Below are 24,495 nucleotides of genomic sequence, written 5' to 3'. Positions count from 1 at the left end.
CAATTCAAAAGCACCTAGATACATTTTGTATATTAAATAAAATTCAACAAGTCAGTGAAAAAGAATAAAATTTAGCTTTTCACTATTTGGATGTAAAGTGCTGACAAAACAGTCCTATGAGAAAAAAAAATCCTTAAATTAGTAAGATAGAATTCAGCTGCTATAATAATAATAATAATGAAAAAAAAAAAGGAGTGTTGCAAGGAGTCAAGAAGCAGAAATTACTTTTTCAATTCTATTAATGTTATCTAAACTGTGGCTCCACAACTGGGATATCTGGACACCATCTGTTGTTATATTGTTGGTATCTTTTATGTTTATTTCTGCAGTCCTTTTCCTTGAAAATACGGACCCTGCAGACTTGTATTTAGTTTTCATTTGTATTTGCATGATGTGTGTGACAAGGACTGTTTTCCAAGCTGCCTTTTAGCTTTCTCTAGGGAAATGATTTAACCCAAAAACTGGAAGTTAGGCGCAGTTCAATCACACCTGCTGGATTCATTCCAGGTTTACATCAGCGGTTATTAATTAAGAAGAGAGCTAGAGAGAAAATTAGTCTCCAGCCTTATGTTCAGGACATTCACTCAAGAGCTGGGGCTCCTGGCTTACTATTCCAATGAATATGTAATTATGTACACAACCTGGAGCTGTGTCAGTGGGACCACTTTATACTACCAGTGCTCCTGCCCTTCCAACTCACACATAAGCACAAACCCCCTTGTTCCACTTAGGCAGGTATTGAGTGTACAGGCTGTGCAGCAGGAGATGTGTGTTCACTCCCATGCAGGCAGAACTAGGAACAAACCCCAAGCCTTCCCTTTGGTGAGAAAAATCTCTTAACCACCGAGCTACACTGAAAGGGAGGGCACAGCTGCTTGCATTTCTGTTCCTCCAGCAGCTGTGTGAATCTTATTCCTCACTTTTCTTTTATGTCAGGCATAATGGAATGCTTTGTATTGAAATCAAAACAAGCCAAAACCCTCTAATCCCTCCCAGGAAACCCTCAAGGAAGTGTTGATGAATGTATTTCAGGAAGAAATTGTGATGAGCTTCTTTCCAAATATCAGTTCTACCATTCCTTTCTACTTAAGGTGATCTTCAGGAAGAGGACACTTCTGTAACACAGTTATCATCTTGTAAGGAACAGAAAATCAGAAATATGAGAAATAAACTGCTTTGTTCTCCTCTAATCCTCACACTTTCCTATGCTGTGAAGCACTACCACCCTAATGGTACCTTTTCTCTCTATTTCTAGATGCTGATGGGCTCATCTAAAACTTCTTTCTGGTACTTTAGTATATGAAAAGCATATAGTTCTTAATGCTGTCCCAATCACAATGAGAAAACTACATTGGCTATCACTCTGTAATGAGGTTTTTGTGTTTTAGTGCTATTGCTTTATGTAGAACAATTTGGGTAGCCATGAAAAGTATAACTGTCCTCGGGTCAGATGAGAACTGCACAGACCAAGCAATTGCACTAAGTGATGGCTGTACTCCTCACAAAGGCTTCCATTAGAAAAAAGTTTGAGGAGTAATAGAGTCATAAAAATGGAAAGTGTGCCATCCTATTATGTGACTGATCTTGATTGTTCAGAAAAGGTCACAGACCATGATTAGAAGCCAGAATATAATCAATGTCAAAGAACCCTAGAAATGAAGCTGATACTGACTGAAGCCAGTCTAATTTTAGGAAAAAAAACCAAAAAAACAAAAACAAAACCAAAACTTTTATGCTGACATTAACAATAAGAGCTCAGTTGGAAATTGATTTGAAGACCTACTCATATGAAAACCACTGTGTCTTGGGAATAACTTTAAAACTCTAACCATTTCTACTGGCAACTTAAGCAATGTAAACAGAGATCCACATTAGGATCTGTGCTGGTGGTCAAGGGAACGTACTGGGAAATCTGAGCTAAACAGAAGAAAATGAGGAACTGCAATAGGAGAAGGGAAGATAAATTACTCCAATTATATCAGGAATGATCCCCACTGAGATTTTTATACAGTAGTTGCTTAAAAAAAAAAAAAAAAAGATTGCAGAGTTTGGCTCTGGCTCTCCTCCTCTGCCCGGTGGGCACCACCCTTGCATGAGGAGTTCACAGAGACACACAGTGAGAGACCTACAAAGGCAAAGTCACCTTGGAAACATATGGGAGCTGCAGACATTCAGAGTCCAGTTGTGTAGTAGTGAAAGAGACAGTCTGTTGTCAGGTAAATTGTTCCAGGCTGTGGAGATTAATCTAAGCTAAATGACTCTTGTAAAAATGTGACTTCTCTTTTCTCTCAGCTGGCTCAGCCCTGAACCCCTTGCTGCTGATTAGACATAAAACAGTTAATATAACTCTTCTGGAAAGAAAATAACAGCTAATGGGATTAATTGTTGTGTTTGAATTGACTTTTATTTAATCTACAAAGAAGAGGGTGGCTGATACACTCTATCTGATGCAGAAGACGACGCAGCTGGCAAAGCCAGTGATAAATCATGCTCACTGAGTGAAAGCAGTGGTAACACTCCAAAGGTAAAAGATGCTGAGGAACAGATGAACTGACCCACTGTTGAACCCGGCACTGCTGCGTTTGATCTGGGCACCAACACTGTCTCTCCTTGTCCATGTCTCCTGCATGAAGTTCATGGTTGCACAGACACACTCTGTCTGTGTCAGCACAAACCTGTGCTGCTGCTGCCTTTTCTGTCACCTCCAGCTGCTGCCTCACTGCCTCCTGCGTGCTGGCACTGGCACAGATTGAATGGATGAATGAAATTCCCAGATGACTTTTTTTTTTCTAATTAGCTCTTTAGCTGCTCCAGTTTCTACCCTGAGGAGCCTGTGAGACCTCCCTTAGGGCAGCTGTGTAGATTTTATGACAGATGGAATTAGTAGTATAGCAAGAGCTGAGGGTTAAATACACCTGAGCAATTTTTTACTTCTCTGGATATTTTTACAAGATATTTGGCACGCACAAGGATACTGTCACTTGCCAAAAACCCAGTGCAAAGCTTGCTGGCTTTGGAGATGGATGGGAAATATCTTCACTTAAAAAAAAGGTTATATACTTTTTCTGTGCACTACCAGTTTTTTAAACAAAATGTCAAATTTGTTGCAATGTTAGACTATACTTATTTTTTAAAGATATTTACAGGGAAATTCTCAGTTTACTGAAATAAAAAGTATGTTTTACCTGCATATATAACGATTCCTGCTGCAGCCTCAGTATTTCTGATTGTACATCCACGAAGCAAGAGGTTTTCAATGTTGAGACCTACCTGTTCATGGTTTGGCTGCTCCCTAGAAGAAATACAATCAAACAGAGCAATTAATTTTTCTGTTCTAATGGAGTGTTAAAGAAAATTTTCGTGTGTATGTCTGTTTCAAGTTGAAATAAAGTAATTTTGTAGGCCCTTTTCTGCTTTTATCTCCCTCAGTTTCAAGGAAACCTTTCAAGCAAAAGGTTACAGAGAGGTCCAAGTCTTTCTTTTAAAGACCACTTGCACAGTGTGTGTCATGATGCCAATACAAAGTAAGTTTGGCTTTCACTTGGAAACTTATCTGGCAGATTCAATATCTTATGAAAGAAAACAAGAGTAATTTTTCAACTTCTAACAGACAAATTTATTTTAGAAAGATGAACAGAGGTTCAGATGAATATGTCTACATCCTGCAAGAGCCTCTGTGACTCCGTCAGCCACCAAAGGGCTTTGTGAATCTCAGCTCACTCAAGCAGTCTTCGTGCTGAGGAGCTCTTCCTCCTTCTCATCCTGGAGAGAAGACTTTACATGCTGGCTAAAGATGCCCCATCACATACCAGATCCTTCTGCTTGCAGAACAAACTGGTGAAAACCATAATGTTGGTGCTCCATCAGGCAGGCAATTTGTTGCTTGCATCTGAAAATTAATGGCACACACCTACCCCTACCCACAGCTTTTATTTTACACTGGTAGATTCCTCCTGAGATCTTTACCAAAGCTGAGAGCTTCTATTTCAGATGCTTTGTCTTGCTTTGTTATGTAAAGGTCAGAGAGGGAAAAAAAAATCCTTTTTTTTTTTTTTTCCTAGAATAATAATCTCTCTCTACTTTCTATTTTTTCTATTTGGTATTTTGTGTTTCATTTACCAGTAAGTAGTCTCATCTCTTAAATGAAGGGCAAGGCTAGGTGTTATATTAGAGCTAAGTACAGGCCAATGTCTAAGTGCAGCTGCACATGATTACACAACTTAAACTAGATAAGGGAAAAGGCGTAGGTGTCAACAACCTACAGCTGGTGGTACTGTAAAAACATCATGCCAGAAATCTGTTTTTCTTGGAATCTAAATTCAGCCTTGGGTAACTCATTTAATAGAAGCCTTCTTGCACCCCCTTGAACAGAATTTTCTGTGATCAGACATGTCAGATGGATGTCACTAAGTTATTTCCTATCATTTTTATCAGAGAGTATTCCTGCAATTTTATAGCAAGGCAATAGAGCCTCAATAATTTATTGAGGGTTCATGGACAAAAAGGTAGCCAGCTCCAAATAATTAGTGTTAACAAAATAGCTCAAATCTCTGCAGACCAAAGACAGAAACTCCACTAACTCTTAGCAAGTAATTTTCCTCAGCAAATTCTTTCTTCTGTTCCTGAAGAAGGGAGAGGAAGGCAGCTAATTCCATGTTCCATCAAGCAAGTGAGATAATAGGCATTCACTAAAGAGATTTCTGTTGCAGACTTTCAGTTGAGAGTTGGATATTTTGAAGCCAGTCCTGAGTCCTAAGGGTGTGTATTTGTGTGTGTTTCCTTGTGACATATCTCCTACATTTCTATAACCTCAGAGCTCTTTGCTAATTGGAGGGATTGCTTCAATTTAGATTATACCCAGTGGTCCCTGAAGCCAACAACCACAGCCAGCAATCAATACAAACTCGACCTCTTTTTCCCTTGTAAGATATTGCAGCAGAGGAGAAATGGCATTGCTATTAGAGGCACCATTCTTACAGGGCACAACCTCAAAACCAGATTAGGTATGGTCAGTGCAAACAGGAGAGAATCTCTGGTTTACTCTGCCTCAGAGCTGGCCATCTGCAGCTCCTGCAGGTGCAACACTCTCACTGCTTCTTGCAGAGCCATTAACTCCTAGTTTAGCTACTGGTAAACACAGCAAAGCTGGGGCATGGATGTGCATGCTGGCACACTCATGCAGTTGAATTATTTGCATAACAATGGGGCATGCATTTGGTCTGGGGCAGTCGGTACTTTGGAGAATTCTCTGCTGTGGTGTGGGAATAAGCATGGACTGATGACTGCTCTGAAGAGGGCCTTGGGAAAGGCTGCTTTGTGTTGGAGGGTAAAAGAATTTTAAGACATGAGCCATGACATAGAAATTTGCCTTATAATTCATAAATGGGGTTAAATCTGCTGAATTTGCTGTTATGTCTGTGCCAGAATTATTTAACGAAGAAAGACAAAAGAGAAACCTACCCTACTTTTTTATATTAGTCTAGTGCATTGGTTCAACAGCATTTTCCTTGCAAGTTGGCTTTTTCTACTTTTCTAATAAGAAACTCTGGATTGTTTATTAGATCTTGTACACCTTTTCCCTGTGGCTGTAAATGTGAAGAAACTAGAGCCATGCAGCTGGATACCTTTAAACAGTTGGAAGGATTTATCTAAAATCTAGCTTAGTCTAATCATCAGATCAAATGGAAACGAGCTCATGTCTAAGTTTTGAACAGAGCTGAATCTTTGTGAAAATAGTTTGTATGAAACAATTGCAAATAAAGTTCTACCTTGCCACAAAACAGAGTCCAAGTCTACATTTTATAGTGACTTTTGAATCTGGGAATAGATAATAGTGGCAACCATCAATTTCCTCAAAATACTCTCTTTCCAACCAATTCCTCCAAGAGGAATATCAAAGTACTGATGCAAAATGTATTTATGGATAACAAGTACTTACATATAACCTTTGAATTTATTGAGATCATTGTTTGGCATTTCACAGATGATGGTGTTTTGGAAAAATTCCGGTTCAAACACAGTATCCTACAAGAGAAAACACACTGAGTGTCAGATCCAATGAGTATTTGAAATGCTAAACACTAAAAAAAGCTTAATTTAGACCACCAGGGCTGGAGCACTTACCCTAGAAGGAGAAACAAAGACATTTTAGTTCATTCAGCCTGAAGCAAAGCTTCAGAAGGGCTGAGTATTTCCTCCTCTTGGAATAACAACTGGTTAAATTAAGTGAAGAAAATGCTGTGTATTGAACAAGACATCACAGATGCCAATTAGTGGAAACACCTGCCTTCCTTTTAAGTGAATATAACAAAGATAGTAGATTTAGATTAAATATTAGGAAGAAATGTTTCCCTGTGAGGGTGGTGAGGCCCTGGCACAGGTTGCCCTGAGCTGTGGCTGTCCCATCTCTGAGAGTGTTCAAGGCCAGGTTGGATGGGGCTTGGAGCAACCTGGGATAGTGAAAGGTGCCCCATGTCATGATATGGGTTAGAACAAAATGAAATTTAAGGATCCTTCCGGCCCAAACCATTCTGGGATTCTATGGTTCTGTGAAATGTTCAGATTACTTATAAAAGAAAAACAGTGGTCAACCAAGAGCAAGCTGAAATGAAAATAATTTCAGGATTTAACAGGATTTTTGATTATGCTAGAAGACTTATGTTACTGTCCAGGATGGTAGAGACCACACATTTGAATGAATGTATCATAATCAAAGAAAACTAAAAGCAAGAGAACAGCATAAAATCCCCACCACCCACCCCTAAAATGGATGAACAAATCCAGAAGAGGGAAGGCAGTAGAATAAACCCACACTGCTGGGAGAGACAAAATGAGACAAGGCTTTTCAGGCTAAGGGCTCACTCAGAATTTGGAGCTGAACTGAGTCACACTTGATTTTACTTGAGTTCCCCAGAGTTCAGGGAACAGTCTGGGGTTTGGACTGCATGAAGCAGTCCAGAAAGCAGACAGAATGAGAGGCACTTGACTACCATAAGTGGTGATTTAGTCTTAACTGAAAAATACACAGAACTTTGATATTTGATTAAGAAAATATAATAAAAATGGGATGAGAGAATTGTGAAAGATAATAATTACTGCTGTGCCACAGAATTTTAAAAGAACTGAAGCTGACTTAATGCAAAATCCTCCTTTAGGAAGGCTGGAAATCCTATCTGCTAGTGGGCCTCTCCCTTTTTCTAAAGCAAGCACTGTGCTTCAGTTTTTACATTATTTTCTCTCTCTTGTTCTTTTTTTCATAAATGATACATATATTCCTTTTTTTCTTTTACTATATACACAAATAAGAGTACAAAAAAGTAGAGAATATGATAAAAAATTGTTGGAGGAAATATAAAAACTTCAGGAATATAAGGGTATTTTGCATATCTTCTGACCCATCTGGCTGAGTATTTTTAGAATGTCTGTTAAGAGAGAACTTTTACCTCTGCTGAATCTTGTTCAACTCTGTGAACTCAACAGGAAAATCAGTTCATATTTGGTTTTCCTGTAAGTATTTGTACAACAGGAGAACAGGAAGATACAAAAGTCACCTGGCATGTTCATTGCTAAAAAAATAAAACTATTAGGCTTCTAGATAGAAAGGGGTACAGAAGAATGTTCCTTCTCTCAATTTTTTTCTCTTTTGATGACAGGAATTTTATGTTTGAAAATTCAAAGTAGAAAACATCATAAAAAGAAAAAAAATCCTTTCTCTCAGTCTTTTACAGAGAGTTGTATTCAATATTCCTAAGCATATCACAGAATCACAGAAAGGTTCGGGTTGGAAGGGACCTTAAAGATCATCTTGTTACAACCCCTGCCATGGGCAGGGACACCTTCCACTAGTCCAGGTTGATTTAGAGCCCAGTTTAACCTGGCCTTGGACACTTCCAGGGATGGGGCACCCAAAACTCCTCTGGACAACCTGTGCCAGGGCTTCACCCTCTCAAAGGGAAGAGTTTCTTCCTTATGTCTCATCTAAACTTACTTGTCAGTTTGAAGCCATTCCCCTTGTCCTGTCCCTCCATGCTATTGGAAATAGTTTCTCTCCACCTTTCTTGCATCCTAAACTGAAGAATCCCGGTTGGTTCTAACCCAACTGAAGCGCTAACTAATATGTATTTATTTCCTCCCTGTTTAAAGAGTCACTTTATGGGCAGAATTACATCTGAGGGGGTTTTATGCAGTTCATAAATCACAGGACTAAGCAAAGCTCAAAAAGCAAGGAAGAAGTTGGCACACTAAAACCTGCAGTGTGATACTACCTGCACTGGGGTTTTCCATCCAGCACACTGCTTACACAAACACACCACAAGAGCAGGGTGATACAGGAGGTTTTATCAGCTCTGACCTTCCTGAGCACTGGCTGCCACCACGGCCAGAATTGCATTCCACCCTGTTAATGTAACAGGAGTTCTTAAGTACAGACATTCCTAGGCATACAGTTTATCTCAATAACAACTCAAAGTCTAAAGATAATCACCAGAAAATAGGCAGTCTGGAGCATAATATAGCACAGGGCTATTTTCTGATATAATGGAAGACTTCCACACATTACGAACATCTGAGGCAAAAGTTACCATTTTGTGTAATGTAGAGCACCCTGTCCTCCTCTAAAAGGAAAAATAGATAGAAAACCTAACATGTAAATTAGAACTTCATGAAAAAAATTGCAACATTTAAAAAAATATTAAGTAGCCAGTTTACTCTTTTTCTGCTAAATCTCTACATAATAAAATTTCCAGTGCTTCTTAGGAACAAAACCTCACCTTAATTGTCACTGGAAGGCACTGGAAAAGGCTATGTGCTGTGTGCTACAGCCACAATATCAGAAAGCCCTTAATTGTCTTTGCAAAGTGATTTCCATTTGAACAACAAGCAAATAACACTGGAGAACAGCACCTGATCTCAACTGGCCATGGAAGTGTTGTGCTTTTATTTAATGTCTGGTTGCTACCTGGCAGCTGTGTTCCAAACACCAGTAACTCCAAAAGATATTCCTAGTGGCACTGGTACTAATTGCTAAATAAATTAATGTAATTCCTAGAATTCTTTATGAGGTTTTATTTCCTGTCTGCTGGAGTGATTCTAATGGAACAGTTTTCCTCCTCACACTCCTTAAGCTTGTTCTGGGTTATTTGAAAAAGTGCCCTGATGTGTTTTTAAAGATACTTGAAAACATAACAACTATCCCTAAGTCATATTTTCTAGTTTACTTCAGGTTTATCCAACACGAGTCACATGAATATAGCACTCAATTGAAAAAGGAAATGATACTGCCTATGAAGAGGAAATGGTGATTTTAAGAAATGGTGATTTTTTGGTGAATCAAAAACTGATGTCAAACATATAACTTAAAAAAAAAAATTTACCTTGAGTTCCTATTAAACTGCCAACCCAGAGTGCCTTAGGGCAGCTCCCAGCTGAGCTCTCACACCTCCACCTGGCTATGAAGTGAGTGTGGAGATACAGAGTCCGTAAGGAACAGACCCACGGATGCTGTGGCAGAGGACCACAAGCTTTCTTCCATTTGCCATGCAGAAATAAATCCCTCGGGGCCCAGACTGACCTGGCTGCTGAAGCCCATCACCACGCGGCGCTGTTTGAGGTTGGTCTCCCCGTCGAGGTTGGCGGTTTCCAGGTGGCAGATCCCGTTCTGGTCAGAGGAGTAGAGCAGCAGGATGTCTGCTGGGACGATCTCGTTACACTGCAGCTGCACAAAGTCCCCCACTCTGACATCCTTCCAGCACTTCTCCACGTAAGCACGTTCCTCCCTGTTGCATTAAAAGCATACCGTGGGTGATGAGTGACATTAGGAAGGCAGGACTGCTGGGCTGTGGGGCTTCAAAAAGAGAAAATAGGGCATGGGGGCACTCTGACCTTTCTTTAAAGTACACAGCACAGAAGCTAGAAATTAATGATTCAGACACTTCCATAACAGCACTTCACCATATGTCACATTCAAACTAAATCTTTACATGGAATAAAACATTTACAGCAGTTCTCTTTCATTCTAGCACTAGTCCTATAATCTGCACAACAAAATATAGCAAGCAGTTCAGACTAACAGAGGTATTTTTGAATATCTTATTGAAGAAATTCAGATTATTGTTTTTGACTGTAACTCTTCCCTAGATACTCTCCAACATCAGCATATAGCTCTTGAAAGAAGCAAACTGATACCTCAGCCACACTTGCTTCAGATCTTTCCAGTTTTTAACTCTCAAGAGGTAGTTACAAATTTTGAGCTTAGTGCACAGAAACAACTTCAAAAGGTAGAAGAGCTGACAAATGGTCCCTTAGTATTAAGCAAAAAAAATACAACCAGAGCCCATATTTAAAGGAAAAGTTAAAGTGAGAAACAAAGAGGCTATAAATTAGCAAAAAAAAAAAAAAAAAAAAAAAAAAAAAAAGTAAAAGAGCCTATATGGGATTTTATGGAAAATAAATTACTATTTCATCAACTAACTAAGTTCAGCAAATAGGAGACTTTTTTTGACATTGCCTTTTCAGTAATTAATCCTTCAGTGCTCTTAACCATCTAAGCAGACCAGAAATTACACAATAAGCTTTAAAATAGCGAATGGGCAAAATGCACTGCAACAATGGCTTGGTTCCTCTAACTCCTTGAGAGGAAATTATTTTTTCAGGATGAATAACTGAATCATCTTATGCCTTGCTCTGTGAGAGGGAAAATGCTCATGATACTTTACCAGACAGACAATAAAAGCCCTTTTGTAATGACTCATAGCATCATTTTTGGTTAAGTTTTTAATCATCCTCATCTATTGGATGGAGATTACTCTCTTTCATTGAAGTGTTTGTGTCATGAGAAGGGGAGCAGTGATAGAAGAGATAAAGTGTTTGCTCCAGTTCAAAGCACACATCCAAGCACTGCCTCACTGTCAGGCCAAGGGCTGCTTCCTGATCACCTGCTTTCCTGGCTTTCTGCAGAGCAGAGCCAGCCACAACGCTGCCAGGCAAATCCTCACACTTGGCTTGTGCCCTTATCCACAAAACAACTACTAACAGTTACCTCTGCAGGTTATGCAAGAAGTTAAATTCTGCCCATTTCCCAGTCCTGACTTTTTGTTAAAAAACCAGAACCCCCCAACCCCATTATTTGAATCCTTTTACTGCTGCTTTTGAAGCACTTACTAAACGATGGGGTTGTAGCAATATTTTTTAATCTTACATTAATTTTTCTTTCTTGAATTTTTCATTCTTATTTTGTCTGATTCTACTTACCTGCATGGCCTTTTCCTTTTGTGCAACAACAGACATAAAAGACCACTCAGAAGAACAGAGGTTTGTTGTAAGTTAATTAGATGCTGCTATGCATTAAAAAAAAAAAAATCTAGCTAAATTTCTATTTGAAAAGTATTTTACCAAGTGTATCCTGAGTATTTAATCCTCTACAAAGCAGATACTAAGTTAGTAAAACAAATCAACTATGTAAGTACCAATTCTTTCCATGCCAAACACCTTCTGAATGGGACTTCTTAATTTGTTTGTTTAAAACATGAAAGAGTACAAGATTAATTTAGAGGAAGTAGATGTCTTGTGTTGCCATCCTGGACATTTGAGTGCCATTTATAGTTTGCATATAATGTTTACTGTGGCTTCTCCATGGTAATCCTACCTCTCTGTACGTCAACTCTTGCGCAATTCAGAAGTTTATGGAGCATATTTCTGATTTTGTCCACTCATAAAATGCTATAGACGGGCCTTATCTAGCTGGCTGTGTTCCACATCAGATGAAAGAAACCAGATTCGCCCAAATAATCCACAGAAATCACAGATTTGTAATTTTTTTTTTCAATAACTACCTATGAAACCTACATTACATTACCTACATTACATTTTATTACACATAAAGCTTCAGGGTTCTACCCAGTCACTAATTACAGAGGAGACAGTGAGTCAGAAAAGCCAAATGACTTCTTTGAGATGAGAGGAAAAGCCTTACTAGGCACAGGGACTGCAGTTCAGGGATTGCTAGAATCCCAAACCTGCTTTCAGGTGAACTGTCACTCTATCCCAAAGAGTATTCAAAGAATACACAGTTTCTGCTCCTGAAGAAGATTTCATCTCGACCTGTAAGATTAAAATTTTGATTATAAGATTAATAATTAAAAATACTAAAAATAGTACAAAGCTTTTCTACAACTTTGTAGGGAATTGCCAGTGGATTATAGGAAGAAAAGTATTTCACGATGAAACTGGTGCACCCCACGGCAGCACTGTCCTAGTTGTCTAACAAGATTTTTCAGATGAAGCAATTTCCTTTCAGCAATCCCTGTAACTGGGAACTCTGCCCATTTTCTGTTCAGTGATGAAAGTTAACAGCACAAGCTCTGGTTGCTAAATAAACAGAGGAGCTTAAGAGACCCAGGATGGTCTGACGAGAAACACACAAAAAGGGCAAATGTCTTGAATCAATAAAATAAAAATCACCAGATGTGGGGATTTTCAATGGGTGGGAATCTGGAAACTTGATTCTTACAGCATGTGGTATCAGGGCTGTGGCACACTGAAGACAAGATGTAAGATAAAAGTTCCTCAGTCCCTTCTCTCTTTTACCAGGCAATTTATCAAAAGCCCATTCAAAAAGTGTTCCCTTGCTAATAGATATCATGACAATGCCCATCAGAGGATACTGCCAATGAAAAGAGGCCTTGAACAGTCAAAATGTTGTCTGCCAGAACTGTTATTGAACTAATCAAATCTGAACAGAAGGCCTGAACTAAATTGATTTTATGAAGTAATTTCTGGGGGAAAAAAAAGAGCATAAAAAAGTCCTGCTGCAGTTGGAGATCATGGGGGAACTTGAATAAATTATTGACTTTGTGTCAACAATTTGAGTTCGCTTTCTTGGATTCAATAAAGATAAATTTCAAACAAAAAACTGCAAAAATTTTCAAAATGCATGGTGAATGGAGGGAAATAAAAATTATTGTTCTGCTATACAGAAAAAAAATAAATAAAAGTAATTTTTCATGTGCACTCCACAGCATGTGTGTTTCCTAGATTGTCTTAGAGAAAGATCTTCAGAAATCTTTGTCATCTAGAAACATTTTATCAGACAATTAGTCCAGTGAATCTTATTCCCTAGAATTATTGCAAGCTCCATCTCAGGATCCTTTGCAGTTCAAAATAAAGATATTGTTTGCTCTTCAGTCTACTCCCCCAAATTGTCACCAGGTCATGGCACACAGAAAAATATATCAGTGTTGTCAATAGAGAAACCTACATATTTATATTTTGTTGTATGTAAATTTGCTAGATTGCTATATTTGAAAATGGTCTTCAAGCACCACCTATTTTATAAAAAACACCAATATTCTGGGATCTTGGTTCAACATGGGCAACAGGTTGAATCACACAGCTGCTTGCCCTTCACAGTTTATTTTTGCAAATAAAAATCTTACACAGTTTGATGCTATCAAAGATTATATCAGCTTTTATATGCAAACCCCTCACTAAATATTTTCAAAGATCACTTCATGTCCATGACCTCACCATTAGAAGCTACTGCCACAAAACAAAAAAACTGACAACAAAGGAGCAGACTGAGGACTTGAGGAAGGCTTTAGGTCAGACAGGAGCCGATTCTGGAAGCTGTCCATAGGTCAGAGTACAGCACAATTGGCTGATGATGCTCCTGAGCTGCAGATACTGCCTGGGCATGGGAAGGTGCCAGGGTGTGTGTGTGGGTTTGTCACTGCTCCTGCCACCATCCCGTCCCATCCCATCCTGTCCCGTCCCATCCCATTGGGGTTTTTGTGCCAGCACATCAGCCCAGCAGCCCAGTGATGTCATTTAGCAGTGGCCAGTCCTGTACCCAGCCCCAGCCCTTCCCCACAGCACCAAACTCAGGATTTGAACACTATGTTAAGACAGCAAAATCTTTTAAAAATAACTGAAATGGCATATTTCTAAAGTCTAATAAAGTACATACGCTTGTATGATACCGGAATTCCAAGTTTCTCAATGCTAATAACAGATCCTGTCTTATGTTCTTAAACTGCCTATAGCACCATAACAAGTTACTTATTTTCTTAATGATACAAGCCTATGCTCAACTTCTGTAACCAACTGAAGCTTACATAAACTTTAAGTAAGTACCAGAACTTTATAAATGTATTATTTGTTCATATAAATGTTTTTGGATTTATTTTAACTCACCTTTGAAGAAATAAAATAAAATAGATGTTAACAGCACATTGTTTAGACTTTTTTGTAAATTGCAGATTTACAAAATCTGTATTTAGGATTTTTTTTTTTTGCTGCCTTGAACAAAATACTGTTTCAATTCTTTCTGGCACCAGCTGGAAGTAGCAGGTAATTTCAAGGTCACTCAATTAATGTCTCCTAATCATTAGCATTAGTTTCTAGGGACTCATTAACTTGTCAAGTTTCTGGACAGCACAGCCTACCTCGGCTTTTTTGATAGTCATATGATCATGTAGCTCTTGAGGTCACATGGTAGAAACCTGCCACTCTCCAGGTTTTAATGGTATTTTAAAAGTTCAGACAGGTAGGTTGAATCTTAATGCCATAAGGCCATGATTTTTCAGGTCTCTGAGCCAAAGCCAGAGGTTCTTATTTATTTGGTCTTAATGTTTAGTCATTAGCCCCTGCTGCTAAACCATTGCACCTTTTCTGTGAAGCAGCTTTAGTTGCCTTGGCAGGTAATAGATCTTGAAGAAAGCTCTGATCAAGCAATACATGAAGCAGTGGTAGCTTTAGTAATGTATTTTATGGATTTTCTTCCACAGAGACTGAGGATCCTCACTGTAGCAATAGACCCTGACTGACAACAATGGCAGCTCACTGCTCTTCCACTTTCAAATGATGCTGCCTGGACCAGCTGAGAGCTGGTTTGCATTTAGTCAGTTCAGCTTGTCCCATAATTCTTCACAATGCAATCATCATATCCCACATAGGGTGTTTTAATTTCTTCATGATTTTGGTACCAAGCAGTGTCATGGTGACATAACACACCTGAGTGTTCTGTTGGTTAAGGACATTTTCTCAGCTCACTGCAAGGTTGAAGAATGTCTCAAGCAGAAAGCACTGTTTGTGCCATCAGTCAAACTCACTGCTAATTCAGGTATCCACAGCTAAACTAGGCACAAAATCTCCATAGTACATGAGGAGCAGACAAAAATGTCAGGGATGGCAGAGCAGGGGATGCCCATTGCCAGAGAACAACACTCATGTTAGATGTTAGGCAGGGGGTAGTAGCTTGCAACTAATGCAAGTACATGCTTTGTGGCTGTCACAGGAATGCACCTATTGGAGTCTTCAGCCTCCAGCTGATGAGATTCCTGCACTGTTCAGGGGAGGTACCACTGAGGTGTAGAAGCCTTGATACTGCTATGCCCAAAACTGCAATTTTGCCTGTGGTGAGGTTTCGAGTGGGACACAGGCTTTAGACCTTCTTCTTTGTGTATAAAATGAACCTACTAAAGCCTCCAGCAGGCTCCTAGTCTTTAAAGTTATGCTCTGTCAGAAAACAAAAATAATAAAGCAGAAAGAAAAGGCTCTTTAACAAGTGAAAACTCAGTGCTGCTGACCAACACTTTAATTTAAAGTGTTGGCAAGAAATTTTTTTGCTCACTGTGCCCTTGTCAGGATAGGATTTTCCTCTCATCCTGCTTTCTACTTTACAAACTTTTAGGTTCACCTTGGGTTGAATGAGTTGTATATGATATTTCAGAGAAAAATTGTTTCTCTTTAAACTCTGAGTTTTGACAGTAGGTCAATTCTTATTATCCAGCATGTCCCCTGCCCTTTTCTCTGCTTTTTTTTTCCAGATGCCCCATACCTCTGTTGGTCACTGCATTCCTGGCACTATCCCAGACAGGGGGAGCACCCACGGGAGGTACAATCTCTCCTCTGTTCAGAAATCCAGCTGAACAGAGCAGATGAAAGAGGTTCAAACAGAAGGGCAGCCTTTGTCTTTGCTGCCCAACTTTCCACAGAAAACATAAAGTACCCTGTATGTATGGTCACCTCTAGGCAAGCAAATCTCCATTGCTGTCAGAGAGAAAGTTGCAGCACAGAATCACAATACTTCAATAGACTGAAGAATTTTAATTCTCTTTCTAAACAGTGGGTCTAGATTAAGCCACTTCCAGTTTTTCAGCTGTTGGCAGTTCTGATTTCATGCAACACAGATATGAGCACTTTGTTTTTTCCTTCTTTCTATACCTCTGCTCTAGGGCTAACCCAGAATTAAATCTGAGTTTAATCTTTAAATGTTCTAAAACCTTGCACTAAGCAGACAAAGAGTCAGAATCAAGGCCAGACTAAACTTTTTGTGCCACAGACATCAGTGGACTTAGAGAGGAGGAGGAGATTGATGCTTGTAGGGACAACCTGAAAATGACAGGGTCTGAAAGTATTACAGAGGAACTTTCTATGGAAAGAGTAATCAGGCAACCTCATTGAGGATGCCTGTTGGCTTACCTACTTCTCCAAAAGGCCCACAGGATAATTCAAGGCATATAAACTAGGTTTCTCTGAGTCACCGTCTCAGATATCTGAATTTACATTCTTGCAATTAAGAAATATGAATAGCTTAAATAATGCTAATGTTTTTTGTGGCTAATGCTGTGCCATACTGAACTGTGCATAGCCCTTGCATTTGTATCTTTATGTCTACTAAAACACTGAGGAAAAAATAGGTTTAATCTTCCACAATTGTGAAATTGATGCAAAAACCTGTTTGGATGCTATGGAATATTTACAGAGCTTGATATAACCCTTGGGGTATATCATAGACAATCTATATAATGATTACATGTCAATTTGTTCCTTGAACATTATAGAACTTCAAGAAAATTGACTATATATAATAGCTTTTAGCAACTATTGACATTCACTTTCAGGTTTGTGTATCACATTCCGTGCTGGCCCTTATTAGTAAGTTATGACAAACTGAAGAGAGTTTAGAGAAAAATAACCATGGGAGGTTTGGAGGGACTGACTGACAAGAAAGATGAGGAGAGCAATCTGTGCCAGTCTTGACTTAGAGGTCTCTGAGTGTTACATACAGGTACAGCCTTATAAAATAAAGGCCTTGTTACCCCTGTAAAATCATGGCTCAGGCCTGTTACTTTGGCTAAGTAGAAGAGGACTGTGGAAAAGAGACTCAGCTGAATTAGGGGTATGAAAACTAGTTATATAACCAGTGTGTGTTCACATCGTGGTGTATGGTGGTTGGTTGAATTATGTTTGCTGTGCTTTAAAACTATGTAACTCATAATGGGCTAACTGCTTTAAAAGGCCTGGTTTTTGCAACAAAGCAGCTCTCCTTTGCACCTGCCTGGGGACTCTGCGTCACTACGGACCCTCACCCACATCTGGTTGCAACAAAATGAATATGACAAAAATCACATATATTTGAAGATTATAATTAACTGTTATGGATGGAGTCTAACTAGTTAGGGTTCCATGAAATCAGGTTACCTGAGAAATTTAAATGCAATTAAAGAGGGATAATAAAGTATAGCATCATAGAAAATGCTTTGGTGTTTTGTAGTAATGGAAGTCTGCCTTGCTTGGAAAATTTTAAAGCAGACAAAGTATATTTAAAAGAACACCATGAGAAAGCAGGCATTTAAACATAGGTCTGTACCATCTGCAATTCAATTTTTTCTTCTCTCCTTTTGGTGTTGTGCAATTCGTTCCAACAGCACAGCAGATTGTCTACAGAGTATGATTCCAAAAGTACAAACTCCTCAATCAAACATCTGGGTTATTGCATCTCCCCAGGACACTTTAATGCCTATTAATTGTTTCTCATTTCTTCAATTAAACATTCTTTAAATACACTACTAGAACTGTCTTTTCTTTCATTTGACCAGCAGACTAGATTTCCCATTTCAGCTGATCTCTGTGAAAAGAAAATTAGAATAAATATGTTTACAGGCCAGCCTATTTAATTTTAATTTCCCTTGCTCTGTGTTGAAAGAAGGCAATTTACTGCATTTCCCCTGGTCTTCAAGAAAGTTTTGAAGAACACTCAGTATCTAGAAAAATTTGGTTTGCCTTTGTATTTCTTTTGGAACAGGTGCCAGAGTCCTTATTAAAATCTGAAATAAAGACAACATACACTCCAACATTACCTCTTAAAATCCAAGTAATATTTCATCTAGGATGGAAGATCAGTTTTTCTATTAGAAATAACTTTTTGCTGCGACAAGATTAACAAGATTGCAGTCTCCCAAAAAGACTTTCACCTATGTTAAAACAATTACCTATTTTCATGATTCATATGGAAGAAAATTAGAAGACATCATGTCCTTCCATGACTTTGCAGCTAGCAAGAAGAACAAGAAATATCAGCTTCCCAAAGCACCAGAGAAGCCTGATTGAAATTATTCATAATATAATAAACTGTAGTGACTGATCTGATGGCAATTGTTATTACCTACAATTTTTCCAGACAGGATGAATGCTGTAGTCTAAAGCCCTTCTCATTTTCCTTTCCCTTACATCACCATTTTGGGCCACTTTGGTGAAAGACAAGATCCTAGACAAGCCTGATTCATACATCAAAATCTTTTTTGTGGGATGGAATAACAAATTTTAAGGCAGGCCTGTCTCATGTTTCTGCATAACAATCTTGAATCTGGATCTGAATTTATGTTGTAATTCCATGGTGGATATTTTTCCCTTATACAAAACAAGTTCCACTGTATTCCCTACTTTTCACATTCCCATAATAAAAGGCTTTCAGATCTAAACTGGCATGGTTTCTTTGTGTAAAGAGGAAATAAATAAGATCACTCTGCAGATTTATTCATTAGCACCTACTGCCCCACTTATTCTGTTCCATACTGGTTTTAACAAGTATTAGCAAATAATCCATTGCCTCATAGGCTAATGCAACACTGGAAAAACTAGAACAATCAACCAGATTGACATTTCAAAGACAGACAGAAAAGGCAGTTTGCCACCCTACCCAAAGAGCTACAATTATTGTCATGCTTCACTACAGAAGAGATCTTAAATCCACAATATTTAGAAACTTGTAAAATGCCAACTTTTTTTTTTTTTTTTTTAAGTTGGCAAGGAGAGGAATGCAGGTTTTTTTTTAATGACAAATCATTATCTATATGTGGGCCTAAGTTTAGTCCCTAAATAAGCAAACTTATTGCTTTCCTGTATAACCAGCAGGACATAAAAATAAAAATCTGAAAAACACATGCCGGAGAAACAAACAGAAATGACAGCTCCATGTGATAAAAGCCAGAGTTCAGCAAGATCTTGCTCATGAAAGCACGTTATATAAAGCACTGTTGATTATTTTGAGGGACTACAGGCACATTAATGGAGATGGAAAGTTTTGCACTTCTGACTCCCAGATGCGATAATTTATCAGGGAGAAGTCATTTGTTACTTTGCTGAGAGAACAGTTTTGATACAATAAAACATAATTTTCAATCTTCTGAATGTCCTAACAGTAAGAAGTCATGAAGCACTTTGAAGAAGCGAGCACAGACACTTGTAGTTAATTCATTTAGAGGTGACTAAACAGAGGCATGTATTACTATCTTTCATTTCTAGACTCTGTTTTCTCAGGTTCAATTTACATACTGCCTAAAAAAGAAAAAATAACTGAAAGCTAGTTAACAATGTAGAGTATAAAATAAAATGTAGTTCAAAGGGGCAGGTTTTTAAGTGATTTCTTGGCATCTAAGAATGTAAACAAGTCCCATGATAGACCTTGTTCTGTGCTACCTCATATCGGTAGAATTAAACCCTCTTGAAAATATCTTAGAAATTCAGCTGCTTGTAGCTCTTTAAGCACCTTTTTTCAGTGCTCTGTATGTCTAAGAGGCTGATAGACACACCAGTACAATGAAAGTCAAACTTAACTTCCCAGTACATCAGTACTTTAAAAAAACAACCAAACAACAAAACAAAAACCCACCAAAAAAAAAAAAAAAACCCCAAAAAAGGAAAAACCACAAACCAAAAAACTTTCCCTGCATGAGAACAAATACCAGGTGATAGTGGCCATGACTCTTCCCTATTTCACCTAATGACTGTGATTTTTCCGCAGTTGTTTATTAATTTTTTCAAACAAAAAGCCTCACCATTGACCAAAGATCTTGACCCAATGTTTTTGGTAATAAGAGCTATACGAAGCTTACCTGCTGTAAATGTAGCACCCCGTATGATTGATTTCTTTGTCTAATTTGTATCGCCGGAAGTCCTCCCAAGCATCTTTAATGGCTGTAATGACCATTATAGCACAAATTGGGATCACAGACACCTCTGGTTGGAAAGCATTCACCACTGGCACAAAATTCAGCAATGCAATGAACACAAAATAAATATTGGCAAAGCGGTGAAACTGCTCATAGATATTTTTAGGGAAGAAAGTAAAGATGGTATATTTTGTGGTCTTAATTTCATTGGAGTCATAGTATCTGTTTGGATTTTCCTTCCACTTCTTGCTTCCAAAGGGCAAATTGGAGATAATCACACGTTTATTTTCATTTTTCTTCTTTCTTTTCCTTACTTTTCCTCTCTTCTCCAGCTCCTCATTTTGGGTTTCTGTGTCTGGAGCACCACAGTGGCAGCAGGTTTCCTTAAAAAAATGTTTTTTCCATGCCATTGTAGAGAAGCAGCCTGGAGCAATTTTCCTTGACATCTTGTTTTTCTTTCAAAAAGTAGCTTCAAGTTGAAAACCAGCGAAGTCAGAAGAGTTCAACAGTCCAAATGAACTCCCAAATGGTGAAGAGAAGAGTTGAGATGTCTGAATCCCAGGCCTGCCTCCTCCACTCCAACCTCGACGTACCCAGGGCCAGGGATCATCCTGACTCAGCTGCACCAGGTCCTAGATCCTGCTGGGGCAGCTGCACCTCACGTCTGCCAAAAGCATCCTGAATGTTTTGTTCTTCCTGCCAGCAGATGCCTGGAGGCCCTGTTCAGACCATTTCCCTGGCAGTAACTCTCTGCTCGTATGAAGTGTCTCTGCTTTAACACAGAGCAGTGGCAAAGCTGAGAACACACACACGACTTTCACAGGTCACCCCAGGAGTTTCAGAATCACTTTATAACCCTGGGAGTTGCCAGGAAGCTCAAAGGTAATGGGCAGAGCTCCGTGTCCCAGATGTCAACAAAGGATACAACCTCAGTAAAGACAGTATTTCTCTTTTATTTCCTCTATCTATTGTTTGTTTTCATGACCATAAGATTGATTATTATTAAACAAACAGCCAACCCCCATTCCCCCAAGTTAAGTAAACCTATGATTTCGTAGCCAGAGGAAACACACTTGGACATAAGCAAGTGAAGTGCAATGTACCTGGATTGCCCCTCAGCCTGATCCTTCTCCCCAGCAGACCCCAAACCTTCCTCTCTCACCTAGACACCATTGATCCTTCTTCCTGACACATAAATATGTCAGCACAGATGAGGGCTGATTTCCAGAAGAGCTAATGACATGTATGTAAACCATAACAATTTTTTTCTCTGTGGCCTGGGCTTAAGAGCAGGTGAAAAAAGGAAAGCACACAAACATTTAAGCTTATTTTAAATGAAAACTTCTATTTACTTCATAATGTAGTGACAAGGTAAGCAGTCTCAAGTTAGTACTTGGACAAGAAACTCTGATGAAATCAAAATGTTGCAACAAGAATTGCAGTGAAATTATTTCTTCCTTCTGAGTCAGTACTGAGCAAACATCTTCCTGCAGGTGCTGCACCAGCTCCAAAGCCAAGCCGGGCTGTATTGATCTCTCTACTTACTGGAAGTCCTAAAACTTTTTTCATCTCCTGATTACGATTCACCTTGAATGTAGTTGATCATTAATTTCTGTATCACTGGTTTTAGTGTGAAACATCTGAAAGAAATTGTTCCAGTTTTCTGTTCCAGGCTTGAGCAAGTTCCATTTATCCTCCAGATCCTTCTGCTATCAGGAGAAGATGTTGCATGTGCTGACAAGCCGCTGAGAAAACTTGGAATGAAAACCTGTATATATCAGCACACATTGTGTGATATGTGCTGATATGACATTGTTGTGATATGAAACAAAGCCTCAGTGATATTGAGATTATTTAAGTGAGATAAATAAGGCATTTTTAATGGTAGAAAAAATTATTTTGTAATGGTTCTTACTAACTTACAGTATTCTGAAAGGTCAGTGAGGGAGTTACTGTAAAAATCAGATAAGCAGTTTCTGTCACAACAGAAGCAAGGAAACAAATAATTGATTTAGTTTACTTACTTGTCATATACCCTGGTTTTAGTGAAGTTTATTGTCTTATCATACTGGTATTTTCTGTAGTCTTCAACAGCATCCTTAACCATGTTGGCAAGCAGCACCATGACTAGAGGCAGCATTGTAATCTCCCTGTGGAAGACTTCCACTTGTGGGAACCAGTTCAGAACCACCAGAAAGAAAAAGTAAAGATTGCCCAGCCTGAAAAGGTATAAAATAAATTAAAAGTAGTCAGAAATTAAAATGTATCCTTTCCTTAATGAACAACCCCCATTCTGTGTCAAAGGAACATTTATAATTTCACTCCTCTACCCTCTTATTCCTTTCTCCAGAACAAATTAATCAGCTGCTTAACCAAGATGCGAATTTTTTCTTCAGAAGAGCCTGTGATGTACATTTTTATACTATTATAGCTAGCTCCAGTTTTCTCACATATTTGAAACACTATTTGTCTCTGAGATCTCCAAGGTCTTTAATGGCCCCGCACCACTTCATTCTTGAAAATAAGCACAAAATTAAACACAAAAAGCCAAAGAAACCTTTAAAAACTAACCAATGAATTCATAGAAATATATCCATCAGGGATCCATGAAGGATACTGCAAATGGCAGGTTGAATTAGGAATGGGCCAATCTAGTATACAGAATGAAAATTTCAAAGCTAGAGATGGATATACAGCTTCCATTTCTTTTCATTGTGATCATGGCTCCCTGGCAATCTTTTTGACTTGAGTCTTTATGCTGGGGGGTTTACATAATTTTAAATCAGCACTTGGAAAGAAATCTGACCTTGCAGTTGCACATACATATATACTATTTCTACATCGCTAGACGGTCACTTTGTGACATTAAAAATATATCAAAGCTGAGCTGCTGAAATCCACAGAATTTCATAGGTGTCTCAACTCATCCAATGAATTATTTTTGTGCTCTAAAAACCAGAGGTTTATACAACACAAAGCCAGAAGGATTTTTAAATAAAAACATGATTTTTTTACAAGGAGAGCTGTTGCAGCATTCAATTAAAAAAGCTGGTCACAGCAGTGGTTAAGCACTCCCTGTTCTTGCTTTAATCCACCATTTCAGTGTCAACTGAGTGCCATTTTGTTACAAATTATCATCACCTAAGTTTTAGTATGGTTGCAACTACAAAAGCAGGCCTTCGCCATCCCACTCTAATGTCTCCATCACAGTTTCACAGAGAGTTCTGGAATCTCAAGGATCATGGAATTGTCACAGTTGAGACAGCCACAATACACAGAGTATCACCATACAATTTCAGAAAGCTTCAACCCATATAAAGTAACACCAAACCACCTCAGAAGGCTGCAAGCATCTGCCCTTCTTGTCCTTCAGCCCAACCTTTTATTCCCTCCTGTCCATGCAGGGCCCCTGTGTGCCCTCTGCTCCCTTTGGTGGTTGCTCAGTGCCCCTGGGCACTCCATGGCTCGTTACCTTCAATATTATTCACCTGAACAACACAGCTGTGCCCACTGGGGATGAGGCTGGGCCAGCCCCATCCCAATTACCACAAAGTGTGTGCCTACATTGAATAAATTTTTTTACCTCTGAAACTGTCTTAAAAGATTTTGGGGCAAAAAAGTGAACCATGTGTATTTTGTGGTCTGTATCCTGTTTCTAGAATAAAATGTAGAAGCTTGTTTCCAGTCTTTCCACTGTCTCCCATTGTCAGGCAACACAATCCTCCATGTGTTTAGACTGAGTTTTGGTTTGGCTGTGACAGGAAACAGCAGTGGTGTTGATTCTGATAGAGCCTGGGAGGGACTGTGAGCTCCCCGTCGCTGCCAGCGGTACAACGCCGAGTCCACAGACAAAGCCATTCGCAGCAGGAAGGGCAGGCTGAAAGACAAATGCATGACAAGTGCTGAAATCCAATTCCATTCTGGTAGAAGACTCCCTTCATGTTTTTCAAGCAGAGGTTTGACACAAAGACAATTCTCCTGCTCATTGCAGTGCATGTTCTTCGATCTCTGAACTTCTGCAGAGAATGCACAGAATAAAAGACACAACAAAATCTTCAATATGAGAAAATCTATTTCTATCTCTGAGGATGAAAAAATATATAAAAATCTATTTTCTGTGTTTTATAACAGCAAATTGACAGAGATAAAGCCAATTTAACAGTGGTGAACATCGACTTTTCCATCATAAATACTGTATCCTATTTTTCAAATTATAAAGTGCCACCAAATCTATTGAGGCATTTTTCTTAAAATGTCTGATTTTCTT

At 38.8% G+C, this 24,495-nt stretch overlaps 1 protein-coding gene across 2 annotated transcripts in view; it reads right to left on the bottom strand.

Moving 5' to 3' along the window:
• The window catches only part of ATP10B (ATPase phospholipid transporting 10B (putative)), a 50,149-nt gene extending 26,017 nt beyond the window's left edge, over positions 1-24,132 (bottom strand). Inside the window, exons 1-5 of one of the 2 annotated variants that reach the window (XM_068205660.1) lie at positions 23,812-24,132; positions 22,253-22,447; positions 9,569-9,773; positions 5,939-6,024; positions 3,186-3,292 (exon numbers count right to left, since the gene is read on the bottom strand). In XM_068205660.1, the coding sequence (XP_068061761.1) occupies positions 3,186-3,292; positions 5,939-6,024; positions 9,569-9,773; positions 22,253-22,447; positions 23,812-24,122 (904 nt within the window). In that variant the 5' untranslated portion in view covers positions 24,123-24,132. Of the gene's footprint in view, positions 1-3,185; positions 3,293-5,938; positions 6,025-9,568; positions 9,774-20,171; positions 21,802-22,252; positions 22,448-23,811 lie in introns of those variants that run through there. The other variant, XM_068205661.1, reaches the window with a different exon arrangement.
• Positions 24,133-24,495: the final 363 nt, after the last annotated feature.

Source organism: Anomalospiza imberbis, chromosome 15 (assembly GCF_031753505.1).
Source record: "Anomalospiza imberbis isolate Cuckoo-Finch-1a 21T00152 chromosome 15, ASM3175350v1, whole genome shotgun sequence".
NCBI lineage: Eukaryota > Metazoa > Chordata > Aves > Passeriformes > Viduidae > Anomalospiza > Anomalospiza imberbis.
This window is presented reverse-complemented; position numbering and strand designations above follow the sequence as displayed.